This window comes from Micromys minutus (assembly GCF_963924665.1).
Source record: "Micromys minutus genome assembly, chromosome: 21".
Taxonomy (NCBI): domain Eukaryota; kingdom Metazoa; phylum Chordata; class Mammalia; order Rodentia; family Muridae; genus Micromys; species Micromys minutus.
The window spans coordinates 13,557,774-13,584,459 of record NC_137956.1 but is presented as its reverse complement, the minus strand read 5'-3'; the positions used below and the strand labels follow the sequence as shown (position 1 = coordinate 13,584,459).

Genomic DNA, 26,686 nt, shown 5'->3' with positions numbered 1-26,686 from the left:
TGACATAAATATCTTTTTAAAAATGAGTCAAGATTAACTAGCACCAATAACTAATCATGATTTAGTTTTTATAACTGAAATGTGGTGTTTAGATACAACACAAAATTTTAATGCTAAAGTTATATCGGTTAAAATTTATAAAAGTTTAAAAATCATAAACATTTAATATTTTCTAAATAATAATTACATAATTATTAAATTATTTAAAGACAAACATATAAACTTCATAATATATTCCAGATACATAGTTGATACAAAATTATATATAAACAGTCTTTCACAGGAATGCTCAAGTTATTTACTGTCTCTGTCAAATCTCACTCTTATTTATTTTCAATAAATAAAAATTAATTTATTGTAGACAATAAATAAAAGGGCATACTTTATACTTTCTCCTGGTATGTTCCTCCAAGGCCCTTGTGTGGAAGACTTGGTTCCCTATTCAGTAATGTTCAGAGAAATGGCTTTGGGGAAGTGGCAAGTCTTACCAGTAGATAAATGCACTGATGGCCTCTTAGACATGGGAACCTGGCTGACTGTCCTAGCCATCTCAGAGCTTGTGGTCTTACCTTGTCTCTGACACACCCCCTCTCTCCTTTTGTCCTTCTGTCTCACCTCCCACTTGCTTCTGGCCACCACGTGGTCAGCAGCTTTATCTATCCACATGCTCCCTAACTGTGGATTTTACATCACCACAGCCCAGAAATAGAAACTGTGGACGGAAATAGTGAAACTGAGCAAAAGCAAATCTTCCGCACTTCAAGCTGTGTGTTTTGTCACAGCAGGGTAGAGCTTCTTAATACCTAACTACACGTAGTACTATCCGAGTCACAAGTTTCACAGCATAGGAATCCAAAAAGGAACATGAAGAAATCAATGCATTTGGGCCCAAGAAGAACCAGAGAGTGCTGTTCTATAAATGGCACGTGTTTCAAGGGCCTCACTACAGGAGAGATCAGGGTCATAGTGTAGTTCTAAAACATAAACCAGAAAGCAAGAAGTTCCAAAATAAAGACAAATCCTTCAGCAATATTTTTTACATTAAAGATTTTCGTTAAAAATATAATCTACTATACCTCAGGACTTTTTCGGTTCTGCAAAATTTGTTTGTCCGTTTCTTTGTTAGCAAAGTATCTTGTGCATCCCCGGTTTAAATACTAAGACAAAGGAATAAAGGTACAATTAACATAGGATCCAAGGGGAAAGAACACATCAACAAAGGGAGCTCAAGTTCAGACTGTGCTACATAAATACATAAAGAACCTCTGCCTTAGGCAAACAAACAAAGAAACAAAAACTAGAGATTGGAAGGTGAAAGCCAGTGACCCAGGACCAGCATAGTTTATGCAAAGCCCTGGGGTTAAACCCAAGAACTGCAAAATCATTAAAGGTCTAGGAGAGATGCTATTCCTGCACTTAGCTGTGGTAAAAAGGCTATAGCTCCCACTGTCACTCTGTGTACGCTTTCTTCATACACCACGATTTTTGCCTGACTGTACCGAAGGCTTCCATAAAATGTGTATAAATATTTTTAAATTGACAATGTTTAACATTTTCAGCATTTCATTTTGCAAGATACATGTGTAGCTGCTACAAATATGTCAAAGCGGTGAAGTCTCTAAATTACAAACCAGTTTGAAAAAAGGTAATGACAAAATAAAATTCTACCATTTTAAAAGCATCCATGATACTTTAAAGCTCTGGACTGGGTGGGGAATAAAATCTGGAGTGTAAAAAGAAATAAACAAATAAACAAACCTACCTATCAGTAAATTAGAAGAACAAAGTAACAACCCGATGAAATTATCAGAACACTTTCATGTCATTTACAGTGAATTATTGGGGGGACAGGGTAGAAATGTGGTTGCATGTCACATGAGAGGAATGTCAGTTATGACATATGTAGACCCCACTCGCTCCTGCTCCCACTGGGACTGCCCTGGAGGAAATGAAATCCATGCTGGTGGTCCACACTATAAGGCAGGAAAGCCTGTGGTTGCTTTGTTGCCCTTCACTGTGCTGGGGAAGGCAGTATCTTCTGAGACTGAAATGCTATCTGTGTTCCCATGCCTCCGAGCCAAAAGAAATACTAGATTAAAGCCACAGTAGTCACATTACTTTCTGGCCAGCTAAGTGTCGGTGGAATCTAGACATATATCATAATTCATAAGATTTCTAGTAACTTGTATTTTAGAAAACATCAAAAATGCCTCTTCTGTTTTCACGAAGATATAATGAACAATTAACTTTGAATTCTACTTCAGTTGAGAAGCAGAGGTCAAAAGACGATGTCAAATCCCCTCAGACTGGCATTACAGGTGGTGTGAGCCATCATCTGGGAGCTGCGAACTGAGCCCAGGTCCTCTGCAAGAGCAGCCAGTGCTCCTAACTGGAGCCACCTCCCCAGCCCCACATCAGCACCCCCAGTCCTCCCAGCATTTGCGATGGCGATTGGGCAGTTTCTTCCTCTTCCGTGTAACATTCAGACACTGCGTGCATTTCCCATCACATTCTAAGCTGCCCAGGGACAAGATTATGCCCTATTTATCTTTTAATCCTGACTCAATGTCTAGCACCCAATAATCAAGCAATACGTATTTATTGTGGAATTGAACTAAGAGGCATAATGATATATTATTCACTAACACTGATTCAGTGGTTGAAGTTTTCACAGCTACATTAAAGACAATTTTAAGGCTAGTATTACAAAACCATATAAATTTTTAATTGGGTTTAAATCAATATGGTTTTAAACATCTGTCCTTTTACCTATTGAATTACATACCTTGTCCTACAGTGTTACACATGTTGAGGATCACTTATCTCAATACTTTGAAAAAGTGATTCAGATTTCAGAGATGCTTACATTTCAGAGTATTTGTATCAACTTTAATTTTCCCCTGAGCATCCCAAACTTTAAAGTATGAAGACCCAGACTTTGCTGTGTTCGAGATTTGGAGTTTTCACATTAGGGACAGTGAACTCATGATAAACTTACAAATGAATCTCAATAGAGAGCTCACTGGTAAGGCTACAATTCTAACACACCATCTAGTTAGATCTCAGGTATCCACATGGGACAAGGGGAAGAAATACCTTAGCCCCGTGGCTCTCAACCTATGGTTCATGACCCCGTTGGTCATCAGATATCCTGGATATCAGACATTTACAATATAATTCATAACAGCAAAATTATAGTTACAGGGGTAGCAATTCTCTGTAAAGAAATATTGTTTGTTGTTGTTTAGTCAATAATAAAAAAATCTATACATAGCACTCTCTTTATCATTCCCAATATTTACAATTCATAATTAATCCTAAAATGTAAAATCTGAAAATCCAGAAAGCCTACTGTACTTGATTTAACATAAGTTATGTACAAAACCAAGTAAGAATCCAAAAACAGTGAGTTTTAGGACTAAGAAGGTAAATGATTTTTGCAAACCTGGTATGAATTTGATGTTTTTCCCACCTACCCGAAAATTGTCTGGGGAACTCAAGTGAAGCTTCTCCCTAATGTCTTCTGAAGCCCCGGCACACAGTCTGTAAAAAATATGGTAATTCCGCTCCTCTTTGCCTTGAACACAGATCCTAGACTTCTCTAGAAGGTAATGGGAAACAAATCCTCCAACAACTGAACTCTAAAAGACAAAACAGAACATATATTTTGCATCTACGAGATTGAAATATACCTTAATGTTAAATTAATCTTTTCTAATAAGCACCTGCTCACCAAGGAAGTTAAAATACTTATCAAATACTAGACAAAAATACCTACAATGTAAGCTTGGAATATTTCTCCTTCATTTTAAGCACTGTTAGCGAAGCTCTACCATGAGCAGCTCCAGAACTGAGTTTGTAGTGTGCCCAAGTGTTCACAGCAGCCCACAGACGGTTGCTGGGGAGTTCTCAGCTCACCACCACGAAAAACTGCTGTTAAGACACTAATTGCCCTCATGTGATCACTGCAGACTAGGCAGGTCAACAGATAACATATCGTCATATACCATGCTGTGTTCGATGATCATGCACATTATTACATGTTATCAAGACAACAAAATAATCAAATGTGAGTAAAAAAAAAATACCTATAAATCTGCAGGTGGTGATGCATTCAAATCCAATATTTTAATTTTAAACTGAATAGAACTTCGGAATAATCATTGTAAATGCATACAAATATAAAATAATATTTATAATAATAATCATCACAGAAAGAACTGCACCGATTCCATTTCTAGTAAGACTCTCATACTAACATAAACACTTCCAAATATATCACAAAAGCAATGTCATTTTACCTTTTCATTGAAATGAATTTCTACAAATTTTCCAAATCGACTGCTATTATTGTTACGAACAGTCTTTGCATTTCCAAATGCTTCTAAAAGGGGGTTAGCTGTTGAAAAAAAAAACACTTAATCAAAAAATTGCGAGAGAGGCATGAAGAAAAATTATAAAGCAATATACATATTACATTTCCACAAGGGAAAAAATTGGGAAAATACTAGAATAAATGCTTTTAGAAATATTAATACAGAAAAATTATCAAGTAATGTCAAATTCCCCAAGGATTAAATGTTTACCCATTGTAATGGCTTTACTTTTGATTGACAAGTGGACAGGCTCTAGAGTCACCTAGGGGACAAGCCGCTGGGGCAGAGAAAGACAATAGGTTAATAGATCACCATGAAGAAAGTATTTGAGCAAAGATTCATAGGAGATGGGATGGTCTCTCACATCACTAATAGGAAAGCATTGTAGTCCACAAGTAAGATCCTTCTAAGTCAATTTCAAAGGTACCCAACAATAATAAATAAAAATCAACAATACCTTCAACAATTCTATCATCAATATCTTGACCTGTTCCATAAGATTCTGTCAGGTATCTATTTAAAATATAGGATAAAAAAATCCTTGAATAACAATACTGAACACAATAAATTTATAAGTTTGCTATTTATACATATCAAACTAATAAAACCTAAATCATCATACAAATGGTGATGTTTTTCAATTTCTATTTATTTTTTTATTTGGCTCTGCATGTGTCTTATATGAGTAAGTGCATGTCATGGTATTACATTTGTTAGCTGTTTAAAAAATATTCTGATTTTAACAAATTCTTTAAATAGATTTACATAAGTATCTCTTAATAACAATTTAACTTAATAACCATATACATTTACATAACAAATAGATAACTTTAATAAAGAACCCCACCATGAAAAAACTAAGAACTGAGCTGGGCAGTGTGGGACACACCTTTAATCCCAGCACTCACAAGGCAGAAGCAGGCAGATCTCTGTGATCAAGGCCAGCCTGATCACAGAGATCTGGGACAGCCAGCATTGTTATACAGAGATACCCTCTCAACAAGCAAAACTAACAAACAAAACCCTAATAAGTGCAATAGATTAGGAACAATTCTGATTAAAAATTCAGAATATGCTGGTCTTCACAGTATCTTCACCAGTAGATTTAACTTCCTTGGGTATGTGTAATGGCTCACATTGACCATCAACTCAATGGGACCCAGAATCATCTAAAAGACAGGTCCATGGCCATGTCTGTGAGCGACTGGTATAGATTAGGTACACTGAAGTGGGGAGACCTGCCCTGACTGTGAATAACAACATTCCATTGACTGGTCCTGGACCGCATAGAGAAGAGCTAAGGCTAAGCACAAACACTCCTTCATCTTCCTCTGCTTCCTGAGTGCGATGCCTTGTGTCCAACCTTGGCCAACACACCTTCTCCACCACTGTGAATTTCTATCCTGGCATCTTTCCTGCCTTAATTACTTCTTGTCTGACATTGTGTCCCAGCAGTGGCACAATTTATAGTATTTAAATTAACAGAATGAAACTACAGTTCTATAATAGTACAGCTCCTTCCACTTTCAAAATGCCATGGTTTCACAGCCCATGTTGAGAGTTTAATTTGATGGTAGAGAGGGGATCTGATGAGAGACAAGATGTAAGAAAGTTAAATAAAAAGGAACTTTGAAAATATTTCATAATACCAACATTGAGAACAGAATGTCCATTTGGATTTTGAAGGAATATTCTTGGGTTTCTTATTGACTAACCTATGGAATCCTCAGAGAAATAATACATTAGAGCTGACTTTCTACAATGTAGAGATTAGCTACCATATAAGATGTTGGTTTCTTCCAAACTATAGCATAGGATATGCAATGGTATCAAAAGCCAGTTTACTTAAGACCCTGACATCACCCCCAACACACACTCAAAACTGCACTATATTCACAATAGCTAGAAACAACCCAAGTGCCTATCAACACATGTACATATACAGCAAATGCAATAAATCTATGCAATATATTCAGCGATAAATTTCAGGAAGGAAATTCTAATGCATACTATAACATACTATAACATGAGTATGTTTTTTAAGAGGCAAGTTTTTACTAAGTTCTCTAGACTCCCACCCCCTTGAGACTAAAGTGATCTTCTTGCCTCAGTCTCCCAAGAAGCTCTGGAGTGTGTGTGTGTGTGTGTGTGTGTGTGTGAGAGAGAGAGAGATTTCCTTATACCTTAATTCACTTAAAAAAATATGTGAGAGGCTGGAGAACTGACTCAACAGTTAAGAGTACTCCCTGTTTGTTTTAGGGGACCTGAGCTCAGTTCTCAGCACCCAGACCAGGCAGTTCCTTATGTACCTGCCACTTAAACAAGGTACTTAGAGAAAATCATAGAAACCTAAAGGAGAAGAGCGGTGAACGGCATCTGGAGGAATAACCCGGAGGTACTGAATGAGGACAGTTGTCAGTCTTGTGAGATAAAGAACAATGACAACACAATGACATGAAAATGATGGTGTGAACGAACTTACTACTGAACTTCAAAATGGGTAAGTCGACAAACTCGGTGTCACACATTTTACAACCGTGAAAACAATGTCTGATTGTTCCAAACATTTCAGACTAGCTAAACACTCACCTTAGAACAAACTTCGTGTTTTCTGTTTTGCCAGCTCCTGATTCTCCAGATACAATGATAGACTGGCTCATCTTGTGCACCTTCATGTCTCGAAAAGCCTTATCAGCTGGGGACAAAGTAACACAGTAATGCAGGAAGCAAAGTTATTGGCAAGAATTTACTGTAGGGGCCCTTACTCCTAGAGAAGCCTTGAATGATGAAGTCATTCTGTGTTTGCTTGCAGTGTCCTAACAGAGAAGCAATGGGAAATCCAAACATCTCAAGGCTGAACTAGATCGGCTCCACATTGAGCTTTGGCTCAGCTTGCCCAAACGCCAGAGCAGTCCTGCAGAGGGACAGGAAACGCTGAGTGTGCATAACTAATGAGGTCCCCAGTGAGAAGCAAGAAGGAATGAGCCTCCAATTAGAAACCTGGCAACCAAACCTATTGTGAGAGAGGGAAACAACTGAAATAAATCAACTGAATAATTATTTCCAGCTCCAACCACATACCTGTAGATTTTATAATTTCATTTTATTAACAGCTGAGTGAGAAAATACTGACCCGGAAAGATAAACAGATAAATGTTAGTGTTAAACCTTCAGATGTATATGTCTCATTTGGAATAACCACAGAGATCAGAAAATTAGTAAGGAGCATCGAGAAGTGAGGCCTCCAGGGAAGGGAAAATGGGGTGCTGTGACATAAAGAGGGAATCTAGGTTAAGAAAGGTTAAACGGGGTCTGGAATGGGAAGACTGGGGGTAAAGGAGGGAGTACGGAGAGAGATAACTCACACTAGAGACCTTCTAAAAACAGTCATGAAAATCTACTATTGCAGAAGCTTCCGAAAATATAAACCACATATATAAAAAGAGCTTAAATGAAGTCACCATCGAATGGGGCAACAATGCCTCTACTAGATGTCACAGCTATCAAATAGAAGGCCCAGCGTTAGTAATGTTACCTCTACTGAAGTTGTTAGCCAATGAGGTCCCAGAGTCTCCCTACCTTAGCATTGCTTATGCAGATTGTCTAGCTACTTTTACACTACAGTGTTTATGCTGTACGGTGTCTTGAATGTTCAGATATAACAAAATAAGCAGAATTCTGTTAATGTGACTGAACTTCAAGTTAAAATTAGTCTCCCCAGAGTTCTTCACAGTGAGCAAAATTAGCTACACTTAGAAAGATAAATATCACGTGCTTTCTCTCTTGTGACTTGAAAACAGAAGGGAGACTAACTTGTGAAGGGGGACCCGCAAGAGAGGAGAGAGACGGCAGAGGATAAAGAAGAGAATATGAGAGAAATACATGACACGATTTCCTCGAAAAATATCGTCATGAACTCATTTTTTCAAGACAAAATATTAAAAAGAAAATAGTTCCAAAACAATTTGGCTCAAGAAGACAATTATTTTTCATCCCAAACATGTGCCACCCATACGAACAAAACTAGCTTTACAAATGCCTGTCCTTCTAAGAGCAAGCTCCAAACAGGATGGCATGGGTGTTCCCACCTGTCCACTGTGATTGAAACACCTGCCTACACTGTGATGCTGCTGGGAGGGGAAGGTTTGGGAAGGAGGACCCACTAAGAGGGCCACGGAGACATTCTCTGAGAGGGTGGGTTCTCACCTAACACCTTGAGTTCTCACAAGAGAGCGTCGTTATGAGAATAGCAAGCCTGGGATCTCTGACTGTGTCTGGAAAACACCGTGTCCTCATCCTCCACCTCTGCTCTTAGAGTCTCTGACCCTCTACTTCTAGTTGGACATCAACTATGTGTTCCCTGTAGCTATTACTCTATGCCATGAGGGGATGTAGCCATGAAGGGCTCCACGCCGCAGAGTCTGTGCCGTGCGATGGCTTATGAACCTCCCAGACGACGCCTCTTCACAAAGAGGTAAGTCAGTGGTGACACAGACTGGCACATAGCACCATAAGCAAAACCAGTTTCCCACCAGCCAATCACAAAGGTCTCCTACACAACCCTCAGAATGCCACCCTAAATACCCTGTTAGTAGTACAGACTGAAAATAAAAGCTGATGTGTTTCCATTCTAAGCATTGAACTTTTCTTTTCCTGTGATGAGCTCCGTCATACTCAGATTCTAATGACTATGCTCTGGCTGGCTGGTAAGGGAACATAGCCACATTCATCAGAGCATCTGAGAACTGAGTCAGACTTCCAGCAAGCATGTTGAATCTGCCTGTGTACAGTAACCAACTCTAGAAGTGAAGCCTAGTTACACCAAAACAAAAGCATAAGGGGAAAGTCTATGGAGAAACGGACCGCACAAGAAAAAAAAGAGCACCAAAGAGGAGCAGCTGCTGATTATGTCTAAGTACAAAGGCTTAGCCAACACATCGAACTTTTTGAGAATACATTGGAATGTAAGCTCCAGTTCTGATCAGTTACTCCGTCCCTCAGTGCCTCAGAACTGGGGTTCTTCAGGATGAGGATGAAAGTCAAGACAGACGTTACTGCCTTCCCACTGAGGTTCCTCAGTGATAGGGAGCATCTACCACTTGAAAGTCTGTCATCTTACAAAGCTATGGTGCAGGTTAATACAAAGAGAAAGCCTGCTATTCGAGTCTTCCAGGATGATGGTAATGTATGCCTTTAGTGCCAGTGCTTGGAAGGCAAAGGCAGGTAGATTTCTGAGTGTGAGGTCAGCCTGGTCTACAGAGTGATTCCAAGACAGCCAGAGCTACAAAGAAGAATACTTCCTTAAAAAAAAAAAAAAAAAAAAAAAAAAAAAAAAAAAAAAAAAAAGATAAGCCAAAAACAAAATAAACAAAACAGTTCCGGTCCTATATAAGTAGCATATTTACAAGTGATGTCTAAGGTAAGAGAGAGGTGACCTTGTCCCTGAGCTGTAAAAGGCACTGCCTTTGAGATGGGAGTGATCATAAGGACTGAAAATACCAGTAGAGCCAGACATAGTGACATCCTGTCAATCGTAGCATTCAGAATGGAGAAGTGGGACGTTCAGGAGTTCAAAGACATACACAACTACATATTGTACTCAAAACTTGCCTGGTATATTTAAGTCAGTCTCTCTCTCTCTCTCTCTCTCTCTCTCTCTCTCTCTCTCTGTGTGTGTGTGTGTGTGTGTGTGTGTGTGTGTGTGTGTGTGTGTGTGTCTGTCTGTCTGTCTGTCTGTATTCAGGCCCTCCCGGTGTAGGATACATGTTCCTAACAACACTAATACGCCCAAGAGAAATACAGATCTTGCAAAATATACATTGGACATATGATATCATTTATTAAATAAATAAACTAGAAGATTAGCATTTACAACCTGGTACCTGCAGGGCTGGTCAGGCATGTGTCCCGTATCTGTGACCTGACCAGTGAAGGACTGCCCAGAGGTGTGCCAGGCATCTGAGAGCCTGAAGAAACATTGCCATCAACACTAGAGAGTGTGCACTCAAACTGCCCCCTTTACACGAGTGCTTCTTCTCTATTTAATAACCACCCCTGTCACTCTAACAAGACTTCTCTGTGCTCTTGTCTAACCTTCCCCATCTCTTTTCTTCTGTCTCCCTTTCTCCTCTCGTTTTATAGATCTGTCCTTTACCTTATGATTGGCTTTCCCACAGACCACAGTCTAGCATAGTGCATGGGTCTCCACACATCAGCCCCCTGAGGCTAGGAGCGCTTAGGTTGTTTGGTGTGCTTCCCTCTCTTTTTAGCTCCCTGTAGCCAAAGCCCTGCCCTCGCTTTGTCTGTGCTGTTCTGTTTATCTCCCCCTCCTTTTGGTTCTCTATAAGCCCAGTGCTAATCACTAGTTCCCAGTGACTGGTGAACCTTTTCCCTTCCCTCTTACCTACGGTGGTTATTCTTTTAGAATGCACTTGGCATCCAAGTAGCAACTGTCAATCATTATTGTGCATTCATGGTGAGCCCACACTTCTATGGTTATTGATTATGGAGTTAGTATTCTACTTTTAGGGAACTAGTGTAGACAGGACCTGGTTCCTAACACCAGGCTAGGGAAGAAAAATGGCACGTCAAACCTGCTGTAGCCTAGTCTCTCCTGCACAGTGTAAACATTTCCACCAAAAAAAAAAGTTCAAGATAAATATACAAAGAGACCAAAAACCTAGCCCAAGACGTTCAAAACTCCGATGCAAAAACAGAAAAAAAAAATGTCAACTTGACACCTCCAAAATTACTGATCCAACAGCATATTCAAACCTATGGGATATGATGAAGACATTCAAAAGTAGAAATTTATGGCTACCAGTGCCGACGTTTTTAAAAAATGATAATCAAGGAGATGTCAAAGAAACACGTAACAATGCATCTTGGACCTGTGGAAGAACAAAACAAGCCAAATTGAAATTCAGTCAAGAGAAAGAAACTGTTAAAATTAGGCAGAAATTAATAAACGGAAAAGAAAAGAAAAAAATCGTTGAAACCATGATTCTTTGTGTTGGTCCTTTGGGGGTAAAGTGCAGGACTGACAAACCCTTAGCAAGGCTAGCTAAAGAAAGGACTAAAATTAGTACAATTCACAATGAAAATGGAGGCATTACAACAGATTCTAGGGAAACTGTCAGACCTATATTCCACTAAGATGGGAACCTCGATGAAAATGCCCTGTGCTCTCTCTTATGGGGATCCTGGCTTCAGTTTTTTGTATTTCCAAGTTCAAACTGGAGTAGGCTCTGAGGAGGCCTAGGAATAAGTAAAGGAACATGAGAAGTGAATACTGAGGTGGGCGAGGGGGGGGACAACGGGACAACTCACAGATAGTAAAACACATGTGATGCGTGGGGGGGGGGGGACAGGAAGATACACAGATGGAGAGATCAAAGCACATGTGACAGGAAAACACAGGGTAATACCAGAGCTGGGAAGGTTTGAGTAGGACTGGAGTGGGGGCGATGATGGAAACAAAATGGACGTGTCAGCTCAACAGAAGCCTGGCGAACAGAGAGCTGTCACATAAAACCCATTAAGTTACAAGGTAACGCAAAGACATTTTAATGTTTGACTGAAGGGTTCTCGGCATGAATTAATAGTCACGCTGCTCCCAGAAGCCAGGAGCTTTAAACAAAAGCCTTGTGGACTGATGTCCAGGGAGGCCATGGAGGTTCCCAAGATAGTGGGAGCTGCTGTCATTGCTCTTGGTCACTCACAAGAGGTAGACAGAAGGGCGCTACTGCCGAAGACGCCACACACGTGGGATGCAATGCACCGATAAACCGCGCTGGATCTAATCATGAAGCTCTTGGTCTGGAAGGTGCTGTGCGGCCTGCATCCAGGTAAATTATCAAAGGCCTTACTGGGCTGTGGCTGCTGAGGACTGTAATACCAACCTGCCAGGCAAGACGGTCCCACTGATGCAATGGTGGCACAACTGTTGGTGGGGGTGGGGTAACCAAATCTGATTCAATTTGAGTCCCAGTCCATGGAAAGAAACAAATCCGGTACAGTAACCCCGGGCAAAAACCCATGGTTTCCTATGAGGAAACCTGACACCGGTACTAAGCTAAAATGGACATGGAGTCAAACTGCTGTTCAAATATTTATATTTATACCTTATACTGGTACTGCTATGTGCCTTTGGCTAGAGAAGAACTTTTGGAAGTTGGTTAATATAGAGACTGCAGAGCGTTCAGTAATCACCAAGGCATCTGTAATACCTGCTCCGGAGAGTCACAGAGAGGGGCAAGAAAAGGCTGTAAGAACTTGAAGATGGATGCGTCAAGGACATGCCGTCTCCGAGTGACATGATGTAATCTTGAACACCCAGCAGCTATAAGAACCTTCATATATATGATCTGGACAAAATCTCAAACATGAAAATAAGATGGGAATTAGTTTCGGAGAAGAGAGATGTGGAAAGGGGTAAGAATGGGCAATGGGATGAATGTGTGCTCAACAGAACGTTGTATGAATGTATTAAATTATCAAAAATTAAACTTAAAAATCTGTATCAAAAATGGATGCATTTCTAAAACACAACATAAACCACCAAAATTAAACCAAGATAAGATAAGCAATTTAAATAAGTCTATATCAAAATTGAAATAATAATTTTAAAAATCCTACACCTAAAAACAGTCCAGGACCATGTAGATTCACTGTAAGTTTCTATCAGGCTTATAAAGTATCATCAGCATTTCACAAACCAACCCAAAACAGGAAGGAAGAAATACTACTAAATTATCTGTAGGACGTTAGTGTCACCCTGAAGTCCAGACAAGATAGACACGAGAAAAATCAAAATTACATACTAGTGCCCCTGGTGGATGTAGGAAGCCGTTGGCGCCAATAGATGGCGCCAGCTTCCTGCCCATTGTTCAGCCTACAAAAACCTTTCCCCTCGTGTTGCTTGGCAACCACATAAGTCACAGCCCAATCTCGGGGCACGTGATTGAGCTACAGGAGGATGCACCAATCAGGTAGCAACACAAGTCTCTTAGGCATATATAGCAGTGCATTTTCCCCCACGTGGAGCAAGAGATAGTGGAGAGATTGCGGGAGACACCACGTGGAGAGAGACCCGATAGGAGAGATTGCAGGAGATCCCACGTGGAGAGAGACTTGGTAAAAGAGATTGCAGAGAGATCCCACGTGGAGAGAGACTGGGCAGAGAGATCGCACGTGGGAGACTGCACGTGAGAGGTCGCCTATACAGTAGACCCCGGTAGGGAGTCCCCGGCTCAGAGAGAAGTTTCCTGCTCAAGAAGTCCCCTGCTCAGATTGCTGTACAATAAAGGTTGTCCGTAGAAGAATCCGTTGTTGTTGCACGCCTGTTCCTACCGGCAGGAAGCGTGGGCGAGCGACAGGAGGATACTGTGCAAAACTTATAAACAAAACACTTGGAAATTAAATTTAAGGATATATCCAGAAATCAAATTGGCTTCATTACAGGACCCAGGGGTTATTTGACATATGCAGATCAAGAGACATAATGCATCACTGGAATGGACTCTAACAGAAATCTCAGGAAAGGCTTTAGGCAAAGTCCAGCATCTCTCCGTGTTAAGATCCCTGAATAGATGAGGCACAGAGGAGCATTCTCAAAATAACAATGGCTATTTGTGTCACAGCTAAGCCAACAATATACTAGGAGGAGAAACTGGAACCATTCCTACTAAGACCAACACAACAGTTTCAACTTTTCCTACTCATCCACATAGTGCTTCAAGTCTTGGCTATAAAAATAGTCCAAGGGGAGGAAACAAAACAGACACAGCTAGAAGCATTAGTCAGTCTGTCCTCATTAACAGATGATGCGACCAGACATAGGAGACGCTAAAGTATGCGACAGAAAACTCCAAGAGCTAAAGTACGATTCCAGAAATGCTGATGAGATGCAAAATTAACATACAAACATTAGCAGTTACACTAATATACACCAGAAAGCACCAAACACACACGTTAAGAAAGAAATCAAGGAAACAGTTCTATCTGTAACTGCATCAAAAAATATAAAATAAAATACCCTGAAAAGGGGAGTGAAAGACAGTGCAATAAAAACTTTCAAACACTGAGAAGAAATAGAAAAGGACACAAGAAAAGGAGAAAGACCTTTCATGCTCATCCGCGGACGTAATCAATATTATGGAAATGATTACACTATCGAAAGCAATCTACAGATTTAATGCAATTTCCATCAAAATGTCATTCTTCACCTAAGTAGAAAAGACTATTAAAATTCATATGGGAAAACAAAAGATCCCAGATAACCAAAACAATCTTAAGCAAAAAGAATAGTAGAGACCACCATATCTGATTTCAAATTGTTTTCCAGTATAATGATAATAATAATAACAACAACAACAGCATCGTGCAGGCACAAAAAGCAGACATGTAGGTCAATAGACTGGAATGCAGTGCCCAGATCCAAAGCACCCGATTTCTTAGAAGGATGTAGAAGGATGAAGCTCATTCCTTATTTCTCAACCCATTCAAACATCAACTCTTTATTTATGTTTGAAAAACCTTCGTGTGAGACCTAAAACTCTGAAACTGTTAGAGGGAAAAGTAGGGCAAATTCATGATAGACCCATAGATAAAAACTTTGTGAATGGGCCTAAAGAAGTCTCCGGCCTCTCAGGAAACCATGTCAATAACTAAGAAATATGATCTCATGAAATTAATAATCTTTGAGTAGCAAAGGAAACATTAGGTGACGAGACAGCTACAGTGTGAGAAAATCTTTTCCAGCTAGATATCTAACAAATAATTGATATCTAGAATATACAAAAACGTCAAGCTGGGGTTTCAGAGAGGACATCAGAGCCACAGAAAGGGATGGGAAAGAGAAATGAAATGCTGATTGCCAGGAATGACGTGACTGTCCCAATCCTGAACTCAGAGCAGCTATGATCATCTGCTCAATACTGAATCTAGAAAATCCTGTCATGAAACAAGGAGGACTCACGGATCCCCACTGTTTCCTAAAGATGAATGCACACTCATAGACAGAAACATTTTCTCCAGCAATCTAGCTATGATAAAGGGCCTATATTCCTGTAATAAAACTAATTAAACCCACTGGGTTTCTCTCTCTGGCTGTCTCTCTCTCTGTGTCTCTGTCTCTCTGTCTCTGTCTCTGTCTCTGTCTCTGTCTCTGTCTCTCTTTCTCTCTCTCTCTCTCTCTCTCTCTCTCTCTCTCTCTCACACACACACACACACACACACACACACACCAGACTAAAGTACAAAGGCTGTAGTTAAAACAGGCAGAAGATTCGTGGGAGTGGTAGAGAGACCAAAGAAAGTAATGGGGTGAATACCATCAAAATACATTATACACATATATAAAAATGTCCTAATGAAAAACTTATAAATAATTAATATATGCAAACAAAAGGAAAATCCTTATATACTGCTGGTAGAAATGTAACAAGTACAACCTCTGTGAAAATCAGTATAATGGCTCCTCAAATAAATAAACAAATAGATAAATAAAAAGAAGACAGATGGACGGATGGACAGAATGAAGGAAGGAAGGGAGGAAGGGAGGGAGGGAGGGAGGAAACAAAAAAAGCAAACTGTTGGGGTCTGAAGAGATATAGCTCAGTGGTTAAGAGCACTGATTGTTCTTCCAGAGGTCCTGAGTTCAATTCCCAGCAACCACATGGTGGCTCACAACCATCTATAGTGGGATCTGATGCCCTCTTCTGGTGTGTCTGAAGACAGTTACAGTGTGCTCACATAAAATAAATAGATAAATAAGTCTTTTTTGAAAGAAAGAAAGAAAGAAAGAAAGAAAGAAAGAAAGAAAGAAAGAAGGAAGGAAGGAAGGAAGGAAGGAAGGAAGGAAGGAAAAAGAAGGAAAGAAAGAAAGCTGCTGAGACAGCTAGTAAAAAGTGCTTGCCATTCAATCCAGCAACCTGAATTTGATCGCTGGAACACATGTGAAGGTGAAAAGAGAAAACCAAGTTGACCTCCACACATGACCTACTCCAAATTGTTCTTTAACCTCCACAAATGTGCCTTGACACATGTACCATCACACACATGCCCTCCCACACACACACACACACACACAAACACACTCGAATCACACATTTTATAAAAACCAATGAGTTTTGCTCCTGGAACTCCAAGTCAAGGGACCACACAGGTCATTGCACACCATGTTTATCACAGCACGACTCACAATACTTAAGTTCTGAGACCAACCTAGGTGTCCAACAACACAGGAATAGGTAAGAATACTGTGGTATGGAAATTTCTTAAGCCATAAGCAGAAGCAAAATTACATCATTTCCAGGAAAATAGATGTAACCGGAGAATACCAAAATAACCAGACTGAGCCAGTCTTCTGTCCTGTGCAGTTCCTAGATTTCATATAGAGCCACAGATTACGTAATATAAACACCACATCAAAGTAGAAGAGAAACTCTCTAGGAAACAAAATGGACTAACAAGGAGAAGAGTGGAGAGAAGGGGACAAGTCAGGGTGTGAGGGAGTGTATGGAAACGGGTCATACATATGATGCACAGTACACACTTGCACAAAAACATCCTTATATAACACACGCCATGTACAATGAATACACACAGTGAAAGCTTTTCAATGACACAAAACAATTTAAAAATCTAGTACGCTTGTATGATACAGGCCAAGAATTAAACTACAACTTACCAATGGCAAAGACGTGAGGTGGCATTGTCCCAAGAGACTTTCCTTGATAGGACTTTATTGTATCTGATGTATATATCTTGGGTATATCAAAGTATGGATTCACTGCAATCAGAATGTTGGCCACATACGTCTAAGTAGGAGAGGCAGAGAAATGAAACTGGTTGGTATTACTTTGCTTCAAAACTAAACAAGGAAAACAGGAGAAATATTCAACAGACAGAACCCTTCAATTCTCGTACAAACAAGACTTCAAAACTCTACATTTCTAGCTCTATATTAAATGTTTTCTGATTTTTTTTAGATTTGTTTATTTATTATATGAGTACACAGTAGCTGTCTTCATTCACACCAGAAGAAAATATCAGATCCTATTACAGATGGTTGTGAGCCACCATGTGGTTGCTGGGAATTGAACTCAGAACCACTGAAAGAGCAGTCAGTGCTCTTAACAGCAGAGCCATCTCTCCAGCCCAATATTTTCTGATGTTAAAGAACCTACCATTTTTTTTTAATTCCAAAGAAATACTTAGTTCTGAGTAAATGCTTTATGCTGTCATTCCACAGTCATTTGAAGGCCAACACCTTCAAAATCAAGACTATATCCTCTCACTTCCCTGTGTCTCAAAACAACAACAACAAAATCCCTCCCCATAGTTCTTCCTGGTACACGGCTTCACCACATCACCACCAAGATCTGAGTGTGTAAATCTCCCACGGAGACTTCTGTTTCTGAGCCCACTTAGGGATCCCAAGCTGAGTCCTACAGATCAGGTCGTAGGTCTCCTCAGACCAGTTAACCTGCTCCTCAAACACTTAAGGGATCTTTAGCTCCTGAGCCTTCCCCGTCAGTGAATGCTCAGGCATGACTTAGCGCTGAGACAACCACCTGGTCTTGGGAGTTCTGCAAAGTACCACATGCCAACCACCGAGATAACTGTTTCATGAACAACCTGAATTGCTTTTAAATTTTGAAATTTGGATTTTTTTAAAAATAAAAAATAAAAAAGAAAATGTACTAGAATTTATAAAACTCCTCCTCAGATAGAGTTGTAGTTTAGTAATAATGATAAAACTGGAGCATATAAGATTATACTTTTTTCTTTCCAACTGTTGAAATGTAAAATCCTGAGCTCTCAAACTGCTAAATGCGCACAATGCCCCAAAGCAGCTTCCTAGAGAAGACTGACTAATCCGGGTAGAAGGGTGGCAGATGTGACTGTGCAGTGTCGACTCAAACATAGGACCCAGGTTTCACTCCCAGCACCCGCCTGGTGGCTCACCACAACCCATAATCCTAACAAAGAACTTGACACCCTCTTCTGGCCTTCACATGCACTAGTTACATACTTTTCACACAAACACACATGCAGGCAAAACACATATACACATAAAATAAAAGTAAATAAATCTTTAAAAAATAAGAACCAAAGTAAAGAATTAGAGCTTTCGGGAACATGAAAAGGTTAAACAAGGTTCTTCTGTTCTTTTACTCAAATACAAGGGAGGATAGTATTTCTGGTAACGACAGATGTCATTTAAACTATTACTTTACATTGTTTCATTCACATAAGCATGCATGGATACAGGATAGCAACTGATACCCTTATGTAGCCTTTAAAACAGTAACAGATGCAATTATGGGTTGCACACATTTAATGACTTTATAAGTGAAAGGCCCAACAGGCTAAGAGGAAAGCACACAGCACTCACGACTTTCAGCAACCCTGCCAACACTGGACTTGAGAGCTACTCAAAAGCAGCAGCCTCTGGGTTATATCCAAATTAATTTTCACTGGCTTCCTATTAGTTAAACTGTCTAGTAGTTTTTTAAACTTTATTACTTCAGTATCTAAAACAGTACTTGGTGAACTCTGGAGTCTGTTCAACTGCAAGCTATAGACTGAATAAACGTTGGAAAATATTCCTACCCATGAATACCTATATTCACATGTAAATATATTCTTTACCTAGTTGAATTTGAGGGGTACATTACAGGAACGTGAAGGCGAGCAGCACGCTTGGGGACAAGTCGTTCTTTGGGAACAGACGACCATAGTTCTATTTCCCAGCTGCTGCTACTTGGACAGATGGCAAAGACTAGATGTAATTTAGTCAGAATTAAGTAAGTACAATTAGGCAAATTGATAGTGATATAAAAGATTAAGACTGTCATCTGATCTTGTAAGTGTCAAAGAAGCCATGTGCGTCCTTCGTTCAAAAATAATGAAGCCCCGTCTTTATAACAGGATACCAGAGTGTGGTAATCTATCTCCAGCTGACAAAGGAATCTACAACCAGGTCCTAGCAGAATAAAATCTCACTCATGTGTGCCCAATGAATAATTGTAATTAAAACACAGTAGCTAAATATCCATCTGAATGATCTGATACAAACTACTCACACCAAAAGCATTGTCTTTCTTTGTGTTTAATGATCTAGACATTTAGGGCCAGCATCTAAGGGCTAATGAAATCATACAATTATTTAGGCTCCATGATCAGAATTCTTGTATATCTGATACCTCTTCAGCTATTGCCTTCCATTTTAATTCGTGTAGTTTTCCTCATTTAGTTTAGCTTTATTTTACTTCAGTACAGATAGGCTGCCTTAAATTCTCTGCACAGTGTGAAAGTGAAATTAAACAGATCGATAGACATATACCAAAGCCTGAAGTAGGTTAATTGGTTCTCTGACTTCATAATCTCATTCTGCAGATTTTATTAAGTACCCACTGCGTACCAGGCTCACAGGGAGCTCTACCAGGTGAGCACACATTTGAACTCTCACACCCATCACACACAGACCACGCAGGGCAAAAGTGCATGTGGCATTTGAGACAATAAGCCACAAAAACTGAAGATGTCGAATACTTACATAGATTCTGTCTTTACTGTACCGAACTTTGACATTATGGAGGAGTGTGGCTTCATTTAAGTACATCAGTGAACCTATGACAGAGGTTTGGATTAGAGAGTTGAAAAACAAAAGGCAAAATAAAATGCTTTATGCTAATCATAATCACTTGGGTTCCAGTTTAAAAGATACTTCATTAGGGAAAATTTAATCCCATGTTCTTAGAATACAGGTACACATAAACCCCATGGACTAGAACAAAATAAATCCATTTGGGCTACACGCTTTGGTAGAACACTTGCCTAGAAGAAATCCTAATTACATACATCTGTGAGAACTTTAGATGATACATTTCCAGCTTAGAGAATTATGTCCACTGAGTCCCAGTGAGTGTACACTCTGCTGAGGGCAGGTTTAATTGCCAACTATCAATCAACTATAAACAACTACTATGGGCATGTGTGATCCAGCAAAGTGAGATGTTAATCCAGTCTGACACTCAGAAGCTTACAGATAAAATAGAAAAGTTCTGGTTTTAGAGTGGGAAGGAACCTTCAGATCGTTTGGGTAATTCTCAACATGACTGACAAAGGGAAAGTCAGGACAGGAGACACCCTGGACATCTTGACCCAGCAAATTTATGAGTTAAGCTCAGAATCCGGCCAGACTCATTTTTCTGCTCTGTCTGACCATCCCAAGGTCTTCCCTATCTAGTCCCTGCACACTCCCATTTGTGCTTTATTTCCACCACATGCCAGAGCAGACAGTACCATTCTTCTTACCCACTTTGCTTGCTGTTGGGACCATATTTTATCAGTTTTCCAAACTGAACACAACAGTCAACGTTATCTACTCTTGTCTCCCATTTGACGTAAGTTTCCAAATCTTCCTATGACACAAAAATGGCATTGCCTATTGCCAGGTCCATAGTAAATTTACTAATGTGAGCATCAGCTGAGTCCCTGGCATGCCTCTCCCTTCTTTCCTACAGTTCCAACGCTTTACAGGGCTGGAGGGAGATCACAGGATCTCTTTTGTGGTTATGGTGACCTCTCGTTTGTCTGTTGATTTAATCTCTATTTGCTCCAGTCCAGACTGCAGAGTAAACTGACTAAACCAGAGCACTAAGCCTCTCTCCATTTCAAAGAGCACCCCTGGGGCTCAATCACCTATAAACACTCACCTTAAAATCTACTTAAGACTCTAGTAAACATATATTCAAATGGACACTTTCACAATTTTCTATGACTATATATATATATGGTGCACATGTCAATGGTGCCTACAAGAGCCTCTTGCTAAACTACCTTGGCAAAGAAATGCCGCCTCTGCACACAGACAAAGCAGTCAGTTCTCGTTCCACGGGCCCTGATGCTTTCTGATGCCGCTGAGAGCAGAGGGAGGGGAGGAAGTAAGTTAGGTTGGGGCTCTCGACAGTGGAGCTGTATCTTTTTGTTGAACACAGGGGAGATCTGGAAGGACTCGGGCAGCGGAGGAACATCTGGTTTGTGTCCCTAGTCCCCTTCATTCTACGGCCCTAATCTTCAAGCCTCATCCACACATTCTAGTTCTTTACTCACAGCATGCCGCTGAGCCTCTCCCCACATCACATCCCTCTGAAACACCTGCTCACACACTAGCAGCTGTTTCCTCTAAGGGAAAACTGCTGACAGCGCCACACAATCGCACCGAGCCGGCCTCGTAACCCTACACTGACGTGGTGTGCGTGGCTGCTCGCTTTACTCCTTCACCCTTACGCCCTACCTGCCTTCTCAAGGACATCTGTCCACCCAACCTAGTAAACCCCTAGTGGCAAAATCCTCTAGTCACCCTGCTCAGGGTATTCCACTGTCGTGGGGACATCTGCTGTTTGTCAGAGTGGGAAATATTAAGTCTCAACTACTTCCCTGGTGGTTTGACCCCCGAACATTCACGGGGGTCCCAGAAACAACTTCCGTCCCATCTAGTTTCATCCCACCCTCTTCTAGCAACCAGCCCGAGGGTTACTTGACCTGGCTATTTCCGTGCAGTACTTCATATGGCCTGCTTGCCTTTTCTGTGTACGTATTTACGGATTTAACTATAGTCAAGTTAACAGTGGTTCTGAGACAGGGTCTCGTCATGCAGCTCTGAATAGCCTGGAACTCACCACAGAGAGCAGTATAACCTTGAACTCAGAGATATGCTTGCCTCTGCTGGGATTAAACATAGGAACCACCTGACCTGGCAGAACATTATGGTGTATTTCTACTTTGTGTAGACATGCTTGAATGATTGGGGATGCATGCTAGGCACTGTGTGGGTCAGAGGATGACTCTGCGGAGTTGTTTCTCAACATCCTCAAGTTCTGCCTCGGCCTCCTAAGTGGCACTACAGGTGTGCGCCACCAGGACCTACCTACACTATATCTCTGCTTTCCCTGAACCTTTACCGTATGGTTTGTAATACACCGCAGATATCGGGCATTTAGTCCAACAGGATCACTGTGATACAGAATAAAGGGATGAGAGGAGACATAAGGAAGGCTGCCCTTGGAAAGGTTGATGGGAATGGCAAGCCTCAGACCACAGACCAACTACAGCTAAGAAACTACATTCTAAATTCAACATCCGAAACTGCATACGTGACAGGGCTTCAGAAGGGGGACTTCAAGTCGGGACACGATGAGGGCAGTTGGCCTCAGTGTGGTGCCATTGCCACCACTTGCAGTCTTTGGTGAAAGCACCTGACAAGGGCAGCAATGCTGCCGGAGCCAGGGAAGGCTAACAGTGGTGAAGCAAGGCACAGCAAAGGAAGCGGCGTGTTCAAAACATTAATTAGAAAAGTGGGAAATTCAGACCTACTGTGCTTAGCTACATATGAAAGTATCTCTAAGCCAAACGTGTTACTATATGAAGAGGATAAGCGGTCACATCATGTACCCTAGCAAATGTCTGCTATATTTATATGTTGTGGGGAGTGATAAGACATGGTGTGTGTGGTAATCAGTTCTGGTTTTACTCTGTGTGGGTCCTGGATTTCAAATTCAGGTCTTTGGGCCTGTGGCAAGTGCCAGTAAATCATCTCACTGAGCCCCTAGAAATCATTAACAGTGACACCTTTGTACTGTTTTCAACATATGTTTTCTATCTGTTTTGCCTTGATTATTGCTCAAAACCACATTGTTTCATCAAACTCTGTATTAATTTTTGAAGGAAGAAAATATTTCTGCCCCACCTGGAGATCCAGCCCATATGCAGCCACCAAACCCAGACAATACTGCTGATGCCAAGAAGTGCACGCCGACAGGAGCCTGATATGTCTGTCTCCTGAGAGGCTCTGCCAGATCATGAAAAATACAGAGGCAGATGCTCACAGCCAAGCATTGAACTAAGAACGGGGTCACCAATGGAGGAGTTAGAGAAAGGATTGAAAGAGCTGAAGGAGTTTGCAACCCTGTAAGAACAACAATACCAACCAACCAGAGTTCCCAAGGACTAACCACTATCCAAAGAGTACACATGGATGGACCCATGGCTCCAGCTGTAAAGGTGGTAGAGGATGGCTTTGTTGGGCATCGATGGGAAGAGAAGCCCTTGGTTCTGCCAAGGCTCGATGCCCCAGTGTAGGGAAATGTCAGAATGGGAAGGTGGGATGAAGTGGGGTTGGGGGAGGCACCCTTATAGAAGCAGGGGGAGGGGGAGGGGATGGGGGTTTATGAAAGGGAAACTGGGAAAGGTGATAACATTTAAAATGTTAATAAAATACGTCCGATTTTTTTAAAAAGGGAAAAAAATATTTCTCAGTCCTTGAACCTAACAATAACAGCCGCAATTTACTGAGTCAGGTATTTTGCCAAGTGTCTTGAATGCATCACCTCTAAGCAACGTATATAATTACTCTCACTTTGCAGATGAGCTTCTTAAAATAGGTACAAGGTGGTCTACAGGAACATTAGCTTCCAAATTGAAGTCAGAATCAGAACCCATGACTGTCTTGCCCTGAACCCACAGCACCTGTTTTTATACATGGCGTCTTCTGGGCATAATTGTAAACTCCAGTGAACAAAAGTAAGAATAAACCTACACCTTTCTCTTATCCTCTTTTCTATGGGGTATTTGTTTAACTTCTAAGGAAATTGATGGTAGCTAGAAATGATCCTCAAATACCACACCTACCCCACTACAGTTTAGATCCAGAATATTCTCCAAAGACAATACTGTTAATGCCTACTACCTCACTTGGAACTGCTGGAAGGTGAGGGGACCTTTAAGATGTGGCCCCTAGAGGAAGGCCTTAGGCAAGCCACTGGGGTATGCCTTAAAGAAAAGGGATGATGGGGCACAGGCCTGTTTTAGCTCTCTCTCTCTGCATCCTGGCTTCAGTGAAGTCAGCATCTTCCTCTACCACACGTCTCTGCCAGTATACACTGCATCTCGCCAAAGGCACAGATGGACAGACATCTCCCAACCTACAAGCCAAAGCAAACCTTCCCCCTTTTTAAATTAATTTAGAGTAAATTAAAGAATTTAAATTAATTAAATCTATTAAAGCAGTGATAGAAAGCCCAAAACAACTGAAATGTGATTACTTCTTAATACTGAAATTTTACAACTAAATATGCCCTGTTGAATGAATAAAGTATTTTTCATCAAGTTTTTTAAGGTGTTGGCAAGTCAAATTAACACTATGTTTTAATACAACACTCTGAAATATACTTTTCAATGACAAATTATTCCACAGTGTTGTTTTGTTTAATATTGGTTTGCCTTATCCACAGAATGATATTATGTGACTGTTTCTGTCAACTTCCAAATTAGTGTGAATTCATCTCCCACTGTGAGGTTTGAAATGACTTTCAACACTACTGAGACGTTCAGTTGGTTCTTCTGGTAAATCATCACCCGACTCACACACATGTAAAAGAACAGCAGGAGATACTCGAGAAACTCTGTCAGGAAGCACACATGGGCTGCAGTAACAAACCCAGGCCTTCCAAGCTCCTGGGAACGCTTACCAACCCTGTGTGTTCTGACCTAGGCTTCTGTACTAGTGACATAATCACTCACTTACTTTCTGGAAGAGCAGATAGTTTTGTGGAATGGAGAGATAACTTTGAACTTAATACTTACAGTTATCTTCCACATCTTTTTTGCTGTCCTCTTCTGCAGGGAATACTTGGTTTATGAGAGCCAAAAATGTCTAACAAGCAAAGAAAGATTTGATGCTTTTAGATAGTAAAAAAGACAAGGAGTTCAACTGGTTGCATATACTGTAATGACCACAACAATACATTCTCTATTAGAGTATAATACGATTCTACTACTTAACAAAGCACTCATTCAGAAGACAATAACTCTCGGCAGAAACTGTGTCCGCTACTACAGACACGAATCAATAACAGCAATTAACAAATAAAGCAACCCAAGTTCTGACAGCCTCAGCAGGCCAAAAACAACAAACACACGTATCCTAACAAAATAAGAAATTTTTATTATAAATCCTAAATGTATACTCAGGAGCATGCTAGTAACCAAAAAGTAAAATGTATATATATTTACACATAAACAATTCTATTGTTTAAGAAACAAAAAACATTCACAATCAGTTGCATATACCAAAGTATGAATGTTTTTATTTGAGAAATATATTTGACGTCAATTTCTACACAAAAATATGTCAAAAATATAAAAGTATCTGGTCCGTGTAATTAAAAGAACCCACAAATAGCAGGGCATGATGGTCCATGCCTGTAATCCTAGCACTTGGGGAGTTGAAAACAGGAAGATCAGGAATTCAAGGTCATTCTTGATTGCATAATGGGTTGAGGCCTGGCAAAGCTACATAAAACCCTGCTTCAATAATAATAATAATAATAGTAATAGTAATAATAATAATAATAATAATAATAATCCATAAAGAAAGTTGCATTCTTTTATCACTTAAAATGCTATAGGAGCCACTACAGAACTGAGATAGCATCTTGTAACAGAGAACAAATGATCTCAAATTACATCGAAAGAGAATTAAAATTTAATCCATGCTACCTTAACAGTTATTTATAAATTTATACCTCTAAATAATTACAATCAGCTCTTCTTGCTGACATTTCCACCTGTATCAAATGAAACTCTTAAGGAACAATGGTCTGGTTTCTTCCCAATAATAACATGTGCGGGTTTCACTCCATGGCAGAGTTGATGTTCAGTATGTGCAAGGCCCTGGTCTGGTCCCCAGTAAAAGAAAAAACGTGTAATTCTATATGTGCCAGAAAACTGTATGCAGTATGGTTATCATAGTTTACGAAGTGAAACCCAGGCTTCAAAGACCATTCCAATTCGAAATTATTACCAATTTAGTGGTCTGGGGATAGAACTCAGTGGTGAAGCGCTGATGTAAAGAATGTGAGGCCCTGGGTACAGTCTCTGGTACTGCAAAAGAACAACAGCAAAGTCACATCCGGCTTGGAAGACGGTTAAACTCAGCACTCTGAAAGCTAATTCTTTGCAGCCTGATCCATGTGTTCTCAGTGTTGTGCATGTTTAGCTCGGGGGAGAGACCCCCTTTTTCAGAAGTGAGGTGGGATCAACATGAACCCGAGGGTGAACACTATGTAAAAGACATCAATTCATAGTGATGGTTACATAGAAAAGCCAATTCTGAAAGAGCTGCTGATGCCATAAGACTATGTAAACATTGTCACAGTCATAGCAACAGGGGGAGGGCTTGGTCCTATCCTGGCGGGAGCTATAGCCAATGAGGAAAACTTCAGATGAGGAATGAATGC

At 40.4% G+C, this 26,686-nt stretch overlaps 1 protein-coding gene across 6 annotated transcripts in view; it reads right to left on the bottom strand.

The window, feature by feature from the left end:
* The window catches only part of MYO6 (myosin VI), a 131,524-nt gene that overhangs the window by 55,637 nt on the left and 49,201 nt on the right, over positions 1-26,686 (bottom strand). For all 6 annotated transcript variants that reach the window (XM_080934709.1, XM_080934710.1, XM_080934711.1 and 3 more), the window contains exons 3-10: positions 25,032-25,101; positions 19,942-20,015; positions 17,068-17,197; positions 6,966-7,071; positions 4,834-4,889; positions 4,302-4,399; positions 3,477-3,641; positions 1,077-1,157 (exon numbers count right to left, since the gene is read on the bottom strand). In XM_080934709.1, the coding sequence (XP_080790835.1) occupies positions 1,077-1,157; positions 3,477-3,641; positions 4,302-4,399; positions 4,834-4,889; positions 6,966-7,071; positions 17,068-17,197; positions 19,942-20,015; positions 25,032-25,101 (780 nt within the window). The remainder of the gene's footprint in view (positions 1-1,076; positions 1,158-3,476; positions 3,642-4,301; positions 4,400-4,833; positions 4,890-6,965; positions 7,072-17,067; positions 17,198-19,941; positions 20,016-25,031; positions 25,102-26,686) is intronic.